Below are 14,890 nucleotides of genomic sequence, written 5' to 3' on the forward strand. Positions count from 1 at the left end.
TTTAAAATTTAACACTAAAATAAAAGCAGAGCTCCTCTTATGAAGTAGTCTTTTTTTAAATTTTAAAGCTAAAAATGTGTTAATTGATAAAATGTTTTTATGGTTTAAAACTGAAGATACACAAACGATTGCATAGCAAAGTGTTCCCTACCCACCCTCCTCCTTCAACCATGCCTCATTCTTCCAGAAGAAAATGCATATTGTCCATTTGTAAAATTCTTTGCATTTGGATGAACATGAGACTGGTAGTGCAGTTTTAATCTTTGAAACAATTTGTTCAAGAAACTAAAGATGGTCTCCTTTCCTTCAGACCACCCTATAATGAGACATTGCCTCCTGTGTGGGGATCTGAAAGACACAGCTTCAGAAAATGTGATACTATGGGGAAGCCACAGGACTTCAATAACATTGCAAGGAAAAATTCTGAAAAGTCTATTCCTAAGAAAGATCTTGTGGAGGTCACACCACAGGGCCAGCCAACTCTCCTTAGCAGGCCTGGAGCCAAATGCAAACAGCACGGACTCAGCATGCTTTCCCTTCTTTCTGATACATCGATATGCCCTTTGGGACAAGAGAGAGGTTAGACTTGAATTGCAAAGGGCTTTATCAGACTCATGCAGGATGCTTAATGACATCACCAGAAGAGAGGCAGATAGATTGGGAAGAAATGTGGCTTTGGGGCACCGGATTAGACTCTCAGTGCACACTGAGCATCCTGCTCTTGTGAATGCAACTGGAGTCAACTCAGGGAAGACTTATCAAGTGAAGATGAAGCCCGGTTCACCAGTTATCCAGGAGAATGTTTCAGGTTCTCAGGATATCAGAGAGTTATAGGTGCCACTTTTAGCTAGAAATGGGCCCCCAGGGAATGATGAGGATCCACAAGTTAGAAACATTCTTCTCTGTCCCATTTTCTCCATTCTCCTTTTCTCCAGCCTTTCTGTTCCTTTCTAACCTTGCATCCCAGCACTTACAAGGCCCAAACATGCTATACTCCAAGACTGACCTTGACCCACCCACAATTTTATCTTCAGAACTAAAATTGACTCTGCAACTAAAATAATATTTCATTGACATACAATTTGCAAAGGCAGTGTAGTTAAGAGAAACCGTACTAGAATCAGGGGTTTGCATTGTGATTCATTGGTAACTAGCAGGGTGACCTTGAAAGTCTATTTCTCTCTGGTCTCAGTTTCCCCATATACACAATGTTAAACTAGATGATCTCTAAAATTCCTTCCAACCTCACACTCACAAGTCTTCTAGTTGGTGGGCTGATTTCTATGGGATAGAGAGCCACTCTCTCAAAGAAGGACAGTGTCCTTCGATCCAGGGAGAGCTCCAAGCTTTGATCCTATGCATAAATACTAGGGTTCAGTGACTTCTTTGGGAAGAAATTGAGTTAGGGAAGTAGGAATAGGTCATATCTCTCCACATTTAGTTTATTTCAAAAGTTATCTGTTATAAAATTCCATGGAGTTGGAGAAGGACAGTTGGAAAATCTACCAAATCCTCTGGGCCCCTGGTAAGCATGGGTGCTATACACTCTATGGCCTGGAGTCCCCCATCAATCTGGCCAAAGACTCAAAAAATGTTGGCTTCTGAGTTACATCTCTGCCCTACTCCCCAGAAAAACAAAAACACAGGAAAGACAAACAGCTCAGGCAGCTTCCCAAATGGGAACCTATGATTCCTGCAACAAGGTATGTGTATTGGGAGAGGGGGCACATATGCACATGTGTGCAAGTAGGATGTGTAGGGAGAAAGGGGTGCTGAGGGGCTGGGGGGAAAAGGTCAGAGATGAGCAGAACAGTCTCAGCAAGGAGAGGGTTAACAGGATTAAATAAGATGTGTGAAGACATGAATGGCGTGACTCTACTTTGTGTACAATCAGAAACATGAAAAATCGTGCTCTATATATGTAATATGAAGTGAAGTTCATTCTTCTGTCATATATAACAAATTAGAATAAATAAATTTAATGAAAAAAAAGCTCTGAGGGGTGAAGGGGTCTCTTGACATGACAGGTGGGTCGAGGCAGCACTAGGGCTCCCCTTACATTGCACCAAGTCGGACTCTTTTTCCATTGCTCTTGTCAATGCGCACATTTGGCAAAAGCAGAATGATCTGAAACTCTGACATCTGGAGGACACAGTTGTGTCTCCAAAGCAAACAAGGTTAACTTCTGTCAGCACTCCCTGTGCTTCTTCAGGTGGGCTCTCTGCACCCATGTCTCATGGCAGCAGGACTGTACTCTGCTGTCACATGCGGATAGCTTTGACAGTAAGTTCCCTATGGTAGAGACTCAGTTTCTGAGGTTGCAAAGTCTCCCCCAGCCAAGATCTTTTTCTAGTAATGAGCACAGCTCTCAGAAGGTTTCTCCTCTTCCCCTTGCCCTGCTGATCTCCCTCTCCCCGGCTTTCTCTGGGCATGCAAGTGTAGGCCAGGACACTCAGCCTGGGTATGGCAGGCTTATGACTTGAGATGGTTCTACAGCTGCTAGTCTCCTTGCTCTACCTGTCCCAACAATACTGGCCCTTTCCAGAACCAGCCTGCATGACCCCAGAGAAGCAGAGAGCAGCTGCAGGCCACAGACCTAGAAACGGTCCATTGGGACGATTCCCCCCAAAAGATTCTTGGGTTGCTGATCTGCACAGCAGCTTGCCCCACCCTCCCTGTGCCCAGTGGGCTACTCCATGTGGGATCTAGCCCTGGAGAGAACACAGTTGCTATGGGGAGACAGACAAGCAAGAGCCTGGATCTAATGCCATCCCTTTAGGATGAACACAGAGAAGGACAGAAACCAGTGGGAACCTACAGTTCCTAGGTGTCTCTGAACAGCAAGGAACTGTTGGTCTCTGAATCTCATCTCATCAGCCAAAGCTGCTCTGCTCCTATCTTCTTGACTAGAAATAGTTTCTAATGACTAAAAACCTCAGGTCAGAAAAAGCAAATTCTCCAAGGCAACAAGATACTAATTATCTGGTTCCAGTTTCTCAGGACAGAACAAGTTGCAGAAGAAAGCGAGTCAAGGTACCCGGATTAGAAGGGTATTTAAAGGAGTGGGCCAAAAAGATAGTGTCTACACAGGGCCTGGGTTTAGGGATGTTTGGGAAGCTCTCCTCCATCCCCCTGTAACATTTTCACATAGAATTGGACACAGAAAGAACCAGTATTTCTCTTCCCAAAGTAATTTTCCACAAAGTTAATATAAAGTTAAAATAATCACTCTCTCCCAAGTGCGCTTCACTGGGTGTAAGTGCCAAGGAATTAACTAGACTTGTGGAGGAGATGGAGCAAGGAGTGGAGCTTGAGAGCCAGTCTCCTGTGACAGAAGGTAAACTATTCTCTGGGTCACAGTTTCCAACAGGAATCTCAGAGCAAACAGAGTCACAGCGTCTAGACATGGGGGTGCCCCGCAGACTGCCTGCCTGGAGTGGTTTACTTTTTTCTGCATTCCTGGCCTTGGAAAGGAAGCTGAGCTGATTCTTAAGGTCCCCAATAGAAAATCAGAGATTGCTCTAAACCACCTTCCACCAGCAAAGGCTTCCAGCATCCCAGGAATTCACTAGCCCGGTTAGTGATTAGAATGAAGATTTCAGAAAATGGGTGTATGCAATTGTGGTGATTTGTGTGTGATGTGTGAGGACATTTTGGGGACTCCTGGGTGTCTTCTCAGTTCTCATGCCCGTCATCTGATGAGGGCTGTTGAGGAGCCTCTTGCAGCAAGGGATCACCAAAGCCACCAGATTGGGAGTAACTCTGGGCCAAAGGGCTTCTCTGGTCCTGAGGAGGCTTTGTCTCTGGAACCCACAAACACAGTTTTCAGGGCTGTAGAGAGAGACCTGGGCAGTTCATTCAGGTCCCATAGGCATGCTCATTTGTATACCTCCTCTGACACTAGCTGCTAGGCTTGATTCTTCCTGGGGGCAGCATAGTAGAGTGGACAGAACTGCCCCATTTACCAGCAGATGACTCTGAGCAGGACGCTTAGGCTTGCTGGGACTCAGTCGCCCCATCTACAAATGAGCTAATGATCACATTCTATTAAAATGTAGAGTATGAGAAGCGAATGAGTTTTAATATGAGAAGCACTTAATGGATACTGGCTGTCAACTAAGTGCTCAGTTGTCCAGCTTCTTCTAAAACAAAGCATTCCAAGTGTAAACTTTAAAGTGGAAGCTAGGGTAATAACTTGAGGCAAAGCAATATCCTACAGTGAGCTCACTGATTGAGTCACATTGTAACAAATAAATCCCCATAATACATGGGTGGAAGGCTTCTATTAGTTTCCCATAGCTTACTGTAACAAATAACCACAAATGTAGTGGTTTAAAACAATACAAACTTATTATGTTACAATTCTGGAGGTTAGAGTCACTAATCAGCCTCATGGGGCTAAATCAAAGGTTGCATTCATTCCAGAAGCATTAGAAACTCGGTTCCTTTCCATTCCCAGTTTCTGGAGGCTGCTGCATGCCTTGGCTTATGGTTTTATCACCCCAACTTTCCACCATATCTTCTCTGACTCTGAACCTGCTGCCTCCCTCTTATAAGGACCCTTATGATTACATTAGATTCACCAACTAATCCAGGATAATGTCCTCCTCTCAATATCCTTTTTTTAAATGCATGAATACATTTATTAAAATTATATGTTTTAAGATCCTTAACCACAGCTGCAAAGTCCCATTGTCCATGTTGGGGAACACATTTACAGGTTTGCAGATTAGGATGTGGACATCTTTAGGGGTCATTTTTCTATTTTTCCCCAGGGCTTTTGCCCCAGGTAGTAAGTATGTGGTTCATATAAATTCTCAGCAGCATGAAATTTCAAATCAGCTAAGCAGCTTCCTAATTTACAGAATTTTCTAGAATCTTCAGGAAACACTGCTTAACAGATGTGATTTTGGTGTATGTCCAATATCCCTGATATGAAGCAGATCATCCACGGGGTCCTAGATGGTTGTTTGGGAAATATGAAACAGTGCTAGGGGTGGGTCTGGGGACAGCCTACATGGCTTCTCACCATCCTCTTTTTCCTTTGGGACCAAGTTATGGGATACAGAAAAGAGAAGACTGGCTCTTCTCCAGTTTCATGTCAGATGTCTCAGCATGCTTTGCACAGAATGAAATCTATTGAAAACAGACCTGCCACCTGATGGAAAAGCTCAACCTTGTCCTGGCTGGCTTCAGTAAAGGTGACATTTCTAAGCTTTAACACAGTGCTGAACAAATATTGCAATGTAGCCCCTGGGCAAAGCAACACTTGCTACTAGAAAACCAGCAGTATCCTGCCAGCCCATCTTGGCTCCAGAGAACTGCTTCTGCACTTGTGAAATGTGTTGCTTATGGAACAATTTCAAGACTTTGGAATGGACAGCTGCCATCCCTACCTGCCAGCTCCCTTCCTGTGTCACATTCATGATGTCTGAGCCCCTGCTATGTCTGCGACATCCCCATGACGTCTGCTCTGATTTAGCTATTAAACAGATCTCCCTCTCTGCAGACACACACACACACACACACACACACACACACACACACACACACGAAGACTAGTACAGAGACAGCCAGACTCCTGACCACAATTTCCTGCACCTTTGTTCAACCTTCCACATGTAAGAATTTTATTACCAATCAAACCAGGGCCTGAAATCACAGAGGAGGATGCTGTCTATTTCCCATAACCCTTTTTGATTGACCATTGTTATCACTCTGGTGCTCCTTAGGATCTGAAATAAAAGCTAAAGTGATTTTCTAAGGAATAAAATGTACTCAAGTCTCTAGGTAGGAGCCCACTGGTAACTACTTCTTGTAATAAAATGTATATGTTGGCTTGACACATAGTGTCCAAGTCTCAGATTCTTCTCTTTGGAAATACAGAAAAGCTCTTGTCTGAAGACATGAGGACAGTGCTGAGTGTGGCCTGTCCTCTCCCCTCCAGGAAGTGGAGTTCAGGGCCTCCCGGCTGCAGGCAAGTGGGTTCAGGGTCCTGTCTCACCTGCCTGTCCCGTGTCTCTGCTTGAACTCATGCCACAACCTTCACCCTTGTGCTTGGGGCTTGGTGCTGTTCATTTGCTTTCAAGGTCAAATTTTCCTTCTGGCCTTAGGTCCCCTGATGACCTGTGTTGCCTCCTCCCCCAGGCCATTTTGCTCTTTTATCTCAACACAACTGAGTCTTGCTGGGAAAAGGCCCGGTGCCCGTGTCAGCCCCACTCTAAGATGGTTTTCTTTACTCCAACCACCATGCTCCCATGTCCCACTCAGTTCCTCATCCAACTCAATGCACCAGGGACCTACTTCCCCCAGGGTGACATTAATTCCAGCCAGCATGCACCCCACCCCCAGTACCCACAGCACTTAATTCATGGTGGTCAGATGGCAGCTCCCTCAGGGGTCTGGGTCTTAGATAAACAAGTTCCCCGAAATGCTGCCCTTAGCTTTCAAGGACAACAGAACTAAGTCAACCTCTTCCTCTTTTCCTCTCTGCTTTTTCTGGTTCTACTCCAAGTCAGCTCCACCTTTCTGATGCTGCACGTGATGTTCCAGGAAGGGCCTGTCTTGTCCTGGATCATGAAATTTTACAACGACTCTTGTTTTTCTCTCCTCATTTCCTCTTTTCTGAAGCTACTCAGAGCCACAGCCACATTCAAGAGCTGAATGTGAACTTCTTTTCCCTTTGATTTTCGTTTTCCTTTTCTCTATTCCCTGGCTCCCCTCTGTGCTGACTGGAGTGAGGGTGCTGCCCCAATTCCCCACCACATTCTCTAAACCAAACCTGTCCCAGAAGGCAAGATTATTGCTGGGAGTGTTTTGTCAACACGTAGCTCTACTGCTTGTGACTTGTCCTGGCACACGCACAGAGAAAGAGGAGAGTGTTAAGAGCCAATAAGCCAACGTGACTCATCCTCCACCAGCGTCAGCCACGAGCTGCCGAGGAAAGTTACCAAGCTACTGTTAACCAGTCGGGCAAATGCTTCAACAGGGGGGCATCCAAAGTGCCACCCTGTGGCCAGCTTGTCATCACAATTGGATGACATTTTTAGAGAAACTTCAATTAATGAAAATATGGCCTCATTGTAACCGAGAGCTGTGAGATGGAGAAGTAGTCTTGGCACAGGTGCTGTGGTTATCTTCCAAGAAGCAATTATGTGGGGCCTGGCTTTGTGTTTAATTGAGTAATTAATTGTTTGAGTAGATAATGTACCCATATGAAAAAAGTCAGTTGGTACCAGTGGTATTATTATTTTTGAACCCAGGGTTCCTCTACCACTGAGATACACCTCCAGTTCTTTTTATTTTGTATTTTGAGACAGGGTCTCACTAAATTGCCAAAGCTGGCTTCAAATTTGCAATCTTTCTGTCTCAGCCTCCCAAGTTATGGGGACTATAGGTGTGTCCCACCACACCCAGCATTATTATTATATCTATTTTTAATTTGGGCAACAGGGAAGAATAGGCTAGGCATAGAATTTGCATAATCTCTTTTTGTTCAAAACTGGAAAAATTATTGCTGAGCTTCTGTTCACTGAACCTGGAGAGTGTATCCTTCTAACTCACACAACTCTTAGATTTCAGGTGGGACTCTCATTGGCAGGGAGCCAGCTGTCGCAGACCTGCCCCAGACAGGCTCCAGGGAGAAGCAGCTCTCTCCAGCTCTGTTCCGATTCCTGATTTCCCTCGATTCAGACTAGGATTGATCATTGCCTCACATAATCAGGGCCACACATTGGGATATTTATTTCCATGTACATTTTAAGGAAAGGGCATTTCCCTTTCCTTTAGTTGATTATTAAATTAGAAGAGATGGTTACTTGAAAGCAACATCAAAGCAATAAATTTAAAAATCCATAAGAGTGGAAGAAGTCCAAGACAGTGCTTAGAGTTTCTTAATCCTCCTATTACATAGATGAGAGGAAGGTCAGGACTCTACAAGTGGAAGTTTAGCACAGCACATCTTCCTATCAGTAGGATAGAGCCAACTTTGACAACTGCTGACAGTTAGTGCCCAAACAGATTAGGTTTCCTCAGAATTCTGTTAGAATATGCACACTACCCTATTTCCACCAGGCGCTGGGCAGTAGGGATGAAGGCTGCCTCCCTTTGTGCTTATACAGGAAGCAACAAGCCTTATAGTAATGTCACTGGAATATAGCCTGTTGTCACTTTTCCGTCTGTTTGTGTGGTCTAATTTGCAAATTCTGTTGTAATGATAATAACAGCTAGTATTTATTGAGCAAGTTACTATGTGCCAGGCACCGTCTTTGTTCTCTTATGTACATTATTTCATTTAATCCTCCTAAAAAAACCATAAGGCAGGTCGTTTCATTATTTCCATTTTACAGAGGAGACAGCTGAGTATTCTAAAAATGAACCCTGTCAAAGTTAGGGTCTAAGCCTATCTTAATATTGGGGGCCATCTCATTGTGGGCACATTTCTAAGCAACCTAAATCTTTTTGAGGTGTTTACCTTAGGACAACAGAGTCAGAGTGGGCTTTCCTATCAGCTCACCAACAGATTTTCTTTCCCAGAGTGACATGCTGGTGGCCTCTCCATGGACTTTCTGAATCATTTAGTGAAGATTTGGAAACGCACACACGCATGCACGTGTGCGCGCATGCACACACACACACACACACACACACACACACACACACATACAATTTTATGCTTCTTGCAATTCCAAACTAGCCCTGAAAGATGTATGAAAGTGTTGTCAGCAGCCTTAAAAATGCAGAAAAAAATTGGCCAGCTTCCTAAAAATGCCACTCCCCAGAACACATTCTCTGACACGTTTGTACATGCACCTTCAAGGCTCTTTAGGCAGCCTGACCTTTTAAAAGGTGGCTGGCCCAGCCCTGGGGGCACCTGTGGCTGGCACACGTGCAACGTGTCCTCTTTGGTCTTGGGTATTTGCAGATACTCACGTGGACTTGCCACAGATCTTCCTCTGGTACCACTGCTTGCAGTTGGTGAAATACTTCTTGTTGGTGCCAATGACCTTCTGCACAGCACACACGTTGGGGCTGGAAACAAAAGCAATGGTGTTAGTGAGGTCAGCATGTCCATCACATCATGTAGGTCTTCCCAGTTCATCAGATGGAGGACAGACAGCCATTTCATCTTGGCAGCAGGGTGGATTTTGGGGTAGGCTTTGGACCTGTCTACCTAGATTCCCATTGGTCCCCATGAAAGCTTTCCATCAAACAAAAAATTGATTATCTATCTCACACATTGATATAATTTCATGTAACTATCCTTGGCATGGGCAATGGGACAGTGTAAATAAAGGCATCGTAAATGTTTTAGATGGCATGGTATAGATCCAAAAAAATAGCGAAGTCAAAGTGGCATGTTTCCTATGCAAAGCAGCTTTGAAAGACATCCCAGCCATTCTCTGCATCTGTACTTCATACTGAGCCCAAACTTGACATCCCAATGTCTGTCACAGGCTCTGCAGTCATGAGGAGAAGACCCCAGCATCCCCTGGCAGCTCTACATACACATATACTCATTGTCTAGACCAGCTGCCTGTCTCCCCAGCGATGACTCATCCAGAGGACAACACTATAAATGAGGGTACGTGGCAAGTAGTACATGACACCAAATAGGGGTGTTCTCCCACTTAACTCTTAGTTGTCAATTACTTAGACCCCAGTTTGAGTTCCACTTCTCCCCAAAAGCCTTCCTCCACTGCCCCATGTGACACTCTTCTTTACACTCTCTGACCTGGGATGCAACTCTTTTGATGCTGGTTACCAGAAACCCTACAGCTGATGTGCAATGGATGTCTCCTTTCTCCAGCTACCCTCAAAAGAACCTTGAAGGCAAGAGTCCTGCCTCTTTCTACCTTTGACATTCTGGATAGAGCCTGGCAACCGGTCAGGTGCAGAAGCTTGGAATAATCTTGTTGAAAATACTTGGTGAAAAGCATGACCCAGCTCAAAAAGACCTCAATGACTGGGAAAGCAAAGTGCAAATTTCCTGGGGTTTTGCCTAGAAGGCTCCTCCAGAGCCATAGGGTTTTGTTGCAGGGTATTTTATTCTATTGTACCATCTCCTGATCCAATAGAAGAGTGCTCAGGCCATTAGGAACCCCTGGGGTAAGGAGGCTGCTGTGGCTGCATGGTGACATTTGGGATGGGAGAAGACGAGGAGGCAGAGAGTTCATCTGACTCAATCATAAATCAGACAAAGCAAAGAAACTACAGCTGAGGGTTTTCACAAGACCTCAGTGCTCAGAGAGCTTCTGGTGTCACCCAATGAGTGGGCAATTACTTCAACATCAATTTCTTTGTGACTTTAAAACTGTAATCCACAGGTACCCTTTCATATGCACGATATTTTTCAGGAAAACCCTGATTTTTGCAGTAAAGCTAGGCCAACCATCCCATATTTGGGCTGCTAGAATTTGATCAACTCTTAAATATTTAGGTTATTAGGTGATTGTTCACTCTGAACCCTTACTTCTTTACCTGTCTCTTTTACCATGTCACCTCTTATCCACATTTTAAAATTATTATTATTTTTGGCTGTCCATTGACCTTTGTTTTATTTATCTGCAGTTCCAAGAATCGAACTCAGTGCCCCACACATGTTAGGCAAGCTCTCTACCACAACCCCAGCCCCTTGTCCACATTTTTGTTCAATAAGCAGAGGTGAGTGGGCCACGAATGCACAGAGAGTATTAGGGAAGTAATGCAAGAACCAGATAGGGAACAAAGCTGAGGCAGAAGAGAACGTGACAAGCCAGCAGGAGGGCAGGTGAGGGCTGCCTTACTCCCAATAGGATGTCACTAAATACCCCCAGCAGATTTCTAAACACCTTGCTTCTCTGTTTGCTCTCTGGGATTCACAGGTTAGACAGTCCCTAAGTAACTCCTGAAGATTCCCAGCCAGCCACACTCCAGCTGCAAGTTTTACTTATTGTTGAATAATCTGCAAAGTTCTCCTATCTGACCAAGCAGGCAATAATTACTGTTGATGAATTCCCTGCAACTTTCTGTAGGCATTTGGCCAATCTTCATGAGCCTCTTATGGATGTGGCTTCTACATTCCTCTGCAGAGGGAGAGTCCACTGCTGCTGCCCTGTGTGACAGAAACAGTGGTTGGGGCTGCTGTGACCCTCTCTTTCTCATATCAGGCCTGTATGAGCTGTGTACACAAGAAATTTATGCCGTAGTGCAATCAAAAAGAGCAAGCCATTTCTGGGCCTTCTGCCTGAAGAATAACAGAGCTGCTGTTCAACTTGGACTTGGAAAACCAAGTGCTTTAGGAGGATCATTCCAATTTTTGATCTGTGATATTTGGAAGTGTGGCTGCATTTCTAACTTTTCGTTCAGTAGTATTTTCCCCCCTTCCCTATAGCAAAAGGCAAACCTGGGAGCCAAGAGACCACATTACAGAGACCACCCTCCCAACAGTTTTCTATGTTTGGATAAAGTCACTCTCTGTCACTAAGCTGTAGTTTCACCATCTGTAAAATGGGAACATGTACTGTGGGGAAGCTGAACACAAAAGTGGTGGTAGGGAGAAAGCGCTGCCCGTGAGCAGAACACTGACCATTTCTCCCTTCATATCATGGAGCAGTCTGCATTTCCTTAAACTGGCAGAAATGTTTTTCTTCCCTTTTCACTAGTTCTCAACTTTGAATAAAGGGCTGGAACTTGAACAGGGTTATCCATTTGCACAGGGTGCCACACCCATGTGTGCAGGGCCAGGCAGTCCTGTGGTATTTTCAAGGGATGGTTAGATCAGGGTAAATGCAAGTGTGCCTACAACCACTTTGCCATGGTGCATGCACACGTGCATCCAGATTTTACTGGGGGAGGGAGTGCTCGTGTGACTTCTTGATCACTGTGCCCATCACAGACAGATTACTATGGGTTTTTTCAACTGCACTGCAAGAAGTTAATCAAGAGGATCAGCCTGCAGGGGTATGGCAGGGAAATTGATCTACTATCTGAAACTCAATAAAAAGCATCCGTATTTTTTTAAAACCCTATTTTCCATCCCGTCAGTGTCTCTTCTGGCCTCTGAAGGGAAGTGGGTTTTCTGTGGAGATGGTTCTTGGTGCAGCACCCTCAGTACTTTCACTGTGTACAGAGATGCCATTCTGGGAGACAATGCTGCGGGGCAGACTATGGGGATCTTCTCCTGACTTAGTGGTTAAGAGGCAGAAGAAACAGAAACATCCCAGGCATATTGTGGCATCAAAATAAAGCACAAGAAAGGCAGAGGAAGCAAAGGTGGGCTGGAGAGAAATAATAGGCCTGTCATCCCAGAGACTCAGGAGGCTGAGGCAGGAGAATTGCAAATTTGAAGACAGCTTTGGCAACTCACTGAGACCCTGTCTTAAAATTAAAAATAAAAGGGCTGGGGATAGAACTCAGTGGTATAGCAACTCGGGTTCAATCCTCTATACCAAAAATAAATAAAAATAAAAATGCCAGTTTCACATTTTGACATTGAAGCCCCGTGTCCTCCATGTCCTTCTTACCTGCCCTCTCACCCTTATGCCCAGGGCCTAAGTCAAAGATCATCTCCCAGTTCCCTAAGACCCCAACTCATCCTCAGTGCTCTCCTTCCAGGAGCCTGTTGAGGCTGTGGCTTTATTTCATTTTGCAGAGTAGACAAGACAAATTTGCCCCCAAGAGCCGTTCTCCCGAAAAGCCCTGAGCACCTGGAAGGCCAAGTGAGGTCAGAAAACCATGGAGGAAACAAGGGTGACTACTCTCTAAAAGGGGCAGCCTATATCCACCCCCTAGAGCATGGCCGGGTATGGGAGTGAAGGCTTTGCTGGGACCTATGAAATCAACTTTGTCACCCTCAACAGTGACTTTTCATCTAAGTACAGATCTGGCTAGACTCTTGAAGGGCTGGCATTGCATGAAATGTCAATGCCAGACCCAATAGCATCTGATCCTCCCCTGAGGACTCTTACCTGCCTCTACCTACATATAGTTTTACAAAGTTGTTTTTTAAAAAAAATGTCGGTGAAAACAGGTAGGCTGGAAGCCACAGTAAAGCCTGGTAATATGAGAAGCCCACATGGCTTGGCTTTGGATGGATGTAGAAATGTTGCCCACCTTTGCATGGGTCTGTGCCTGGGTCTTTACCAGGTTAGACCTTTTACCTGAGTCTCTCTCCTAAAGCAAAGACATCTTCAGTGACTCAAAGGAATGCCTGCAGTTATAAGGTCCCACAATTACAAACCCAACTTTTGCTTTAGGTCAAACTCAACCCTGGACCCAATACATACCACAGGACTGTGGGAAGGTCTTCTAGGGGCTCAGTTTCCCCACCCCTGCTTGGTGAATACTGCTCTTCATTGTGTGTTTGGTGGGGAGATGCCACACTGTCCCTTCTGTGCCCGGGAAGTACTGTCTGATGCCAGATGGTGGGTGCAGGGCATGACCAGGTGCACAGAAATCTGGGGCACCTATGCCACCTGGTGTAGCCCCAGTCTCATGTCTGGAGTCACTGGACAATGACCTGGCTGGGTTGGTATGTGCATGGCTGCCTTGGGCACCTTCCCACAGTGATTCTGGTCAGAGAGATGCCCACGCCCCCTTCTACCTATGTCTGGATGGAGAAACTGAAAGCGTGGGCTGTCCCATGCTTTTGTCCTGAGTAGGGGGTCACTGTTCAGCTTCCCCACCCTCTTCCCCTACAAAGCGTCCCGAGCAGGCTTCCCTCCTTTATCTGGCACCCCCCTCCCTCCACCGAGTGCAGGACTGGTCTCAGCGCAGCACATTGCCTGCTTTTCTATCGGGCTTTGTCCCTTGCTTTCTGCCCCCTTCGATGCCCCCAGCGGCGTGCGTTCTGAGCCTGGCGACCCGCCCCTCCGCTCGGCTTACCCGTGCTGGCGGCCCCGGAGCTGGCTGTGCTGCAGCACCAATTGGTAAGGTGACTTGGCGGGACCTGCCAGGGTCGCAGCGGGACCCAAGGCCAACGCCAGGGCAAGGGCCAGCAACCGCACGAGGAGCGCCATGGAGAGGGAGGACTCGCACCGACCGACGATGCGCGAGCGGGCCACTCCGGGGAAGTGAGAGCGCCCCGCTGCCCGCGCCAGGTTAAGTAAGCCGCGAGCCGAGGGAGCGGCCGCGAGGGGCGGGGAAGCCGGCCGGCCCGGAGCGGGGAGGGCGGGCTGCTGGCGCCTCCCAACCCGCGCGCCCGGGGCTGCGCTCCGCACTCACTACGCCCCCTCTGCCAGCAGATCACTTTCCTCTCTGTTCTCTCCTGCGCTGCCCAGCCCTCCCTCATGCCCTACCTCCGTCTCCTCCCCTAGTCAATTTTGCTCGAGCACAAAGTATGCAGATCCTTGAGATTTGGGCTTTTTGCAAGTGGGGAAACTGGGAGTGAGGGGCAACTTTCTCTGAGGCTCGCTTCAAACTTCGTTCTTCCATAAGGGGCCGCAAGTCCTGAGTCCAAAGATGCCTCAATGATCAGGGCGTGCAAGAAAGGGGAGGGTGCTGATTCCCACAATGCTATGGCCGATCAGAATGGCCTCTTCGTTCCAGACACACCAGTCATGATAATAGAAACACAGATGGGGAGTAAGTCTTCTGATTGACAGAAGCCTTAAAATGTCGGGCAGGTTTTGTTAGGTGCTAAGCTGCTCTTGGAAACTTGGGGAAGGGTGGAGTCCTTACCTTACTCATCTACCGTCAACAAACATCTCTGCAGCATTTGTGGCAGATAAAGATTCAAAGAGACAGAAAAGGCAAGATTCCTGCCCTGAAGGAGCTCAGTGCAATTAAGCAAATGGTCAGAGCAATTATGCAAATGGACTAAGTGCTGAACCTTCCCCTTATTAATCACCCATCAGTTACCTGGCATCTCTAGCCCTGGGGAGACAAGGATGGATGTGTGGATGAGACCCAG

The 14,890-nt window shown here is 46.3% G+C and overlaps 1 protein-coding gene across 1 annotated transcript in view; it reads right to left on the bottom strand.

The window, feature by feature from the left end:
- The window catches only part of Tgfbi (transforming growth factor beta induced), a 33,867-nt gene extending 19,790 nt beyond the window's left edge, over nucleotides 1-14,077 (bottom strand). The window contains exons 1-2 of the mRNA XM_026398147.2: nucleotides 13,864-14,077; nucleotides 8,932-9,030 (exon numbers count right to left, since the gene is read on the bottom strand). Coding sequence (XP_026253932.2) covers nucleotides 8,932-9,030; nucleotides 13,864-13,997 — 233 coding nt within the window. The 5' untranslated portion in view covers nucleotides 13,998-14,077. The remainder of the gene's footprint in view (nucleotides 1-8,931; nucleotides 9,031-13,863) is intronic.
- Nucleotides 14,078-14,890: the final 813 nt, after the last annotated feature.

The sequence above is a fragment of the Urocitellus parryii genome, chromosome 1 (genome assembly GCF_045843805.1).
Source record: "Urocitellus parryii isolate mUroPar1 chromosome 1, mUroPar1.hap1, whole genome shotgun sequence".
In the NCBI taxonomy this organism is placed as follows: Eukaryota; Metazoa; Chordata; class Mammalia; order Rodentia; family Sciuridae; genus Urocitellus; species Urocitellus parryii.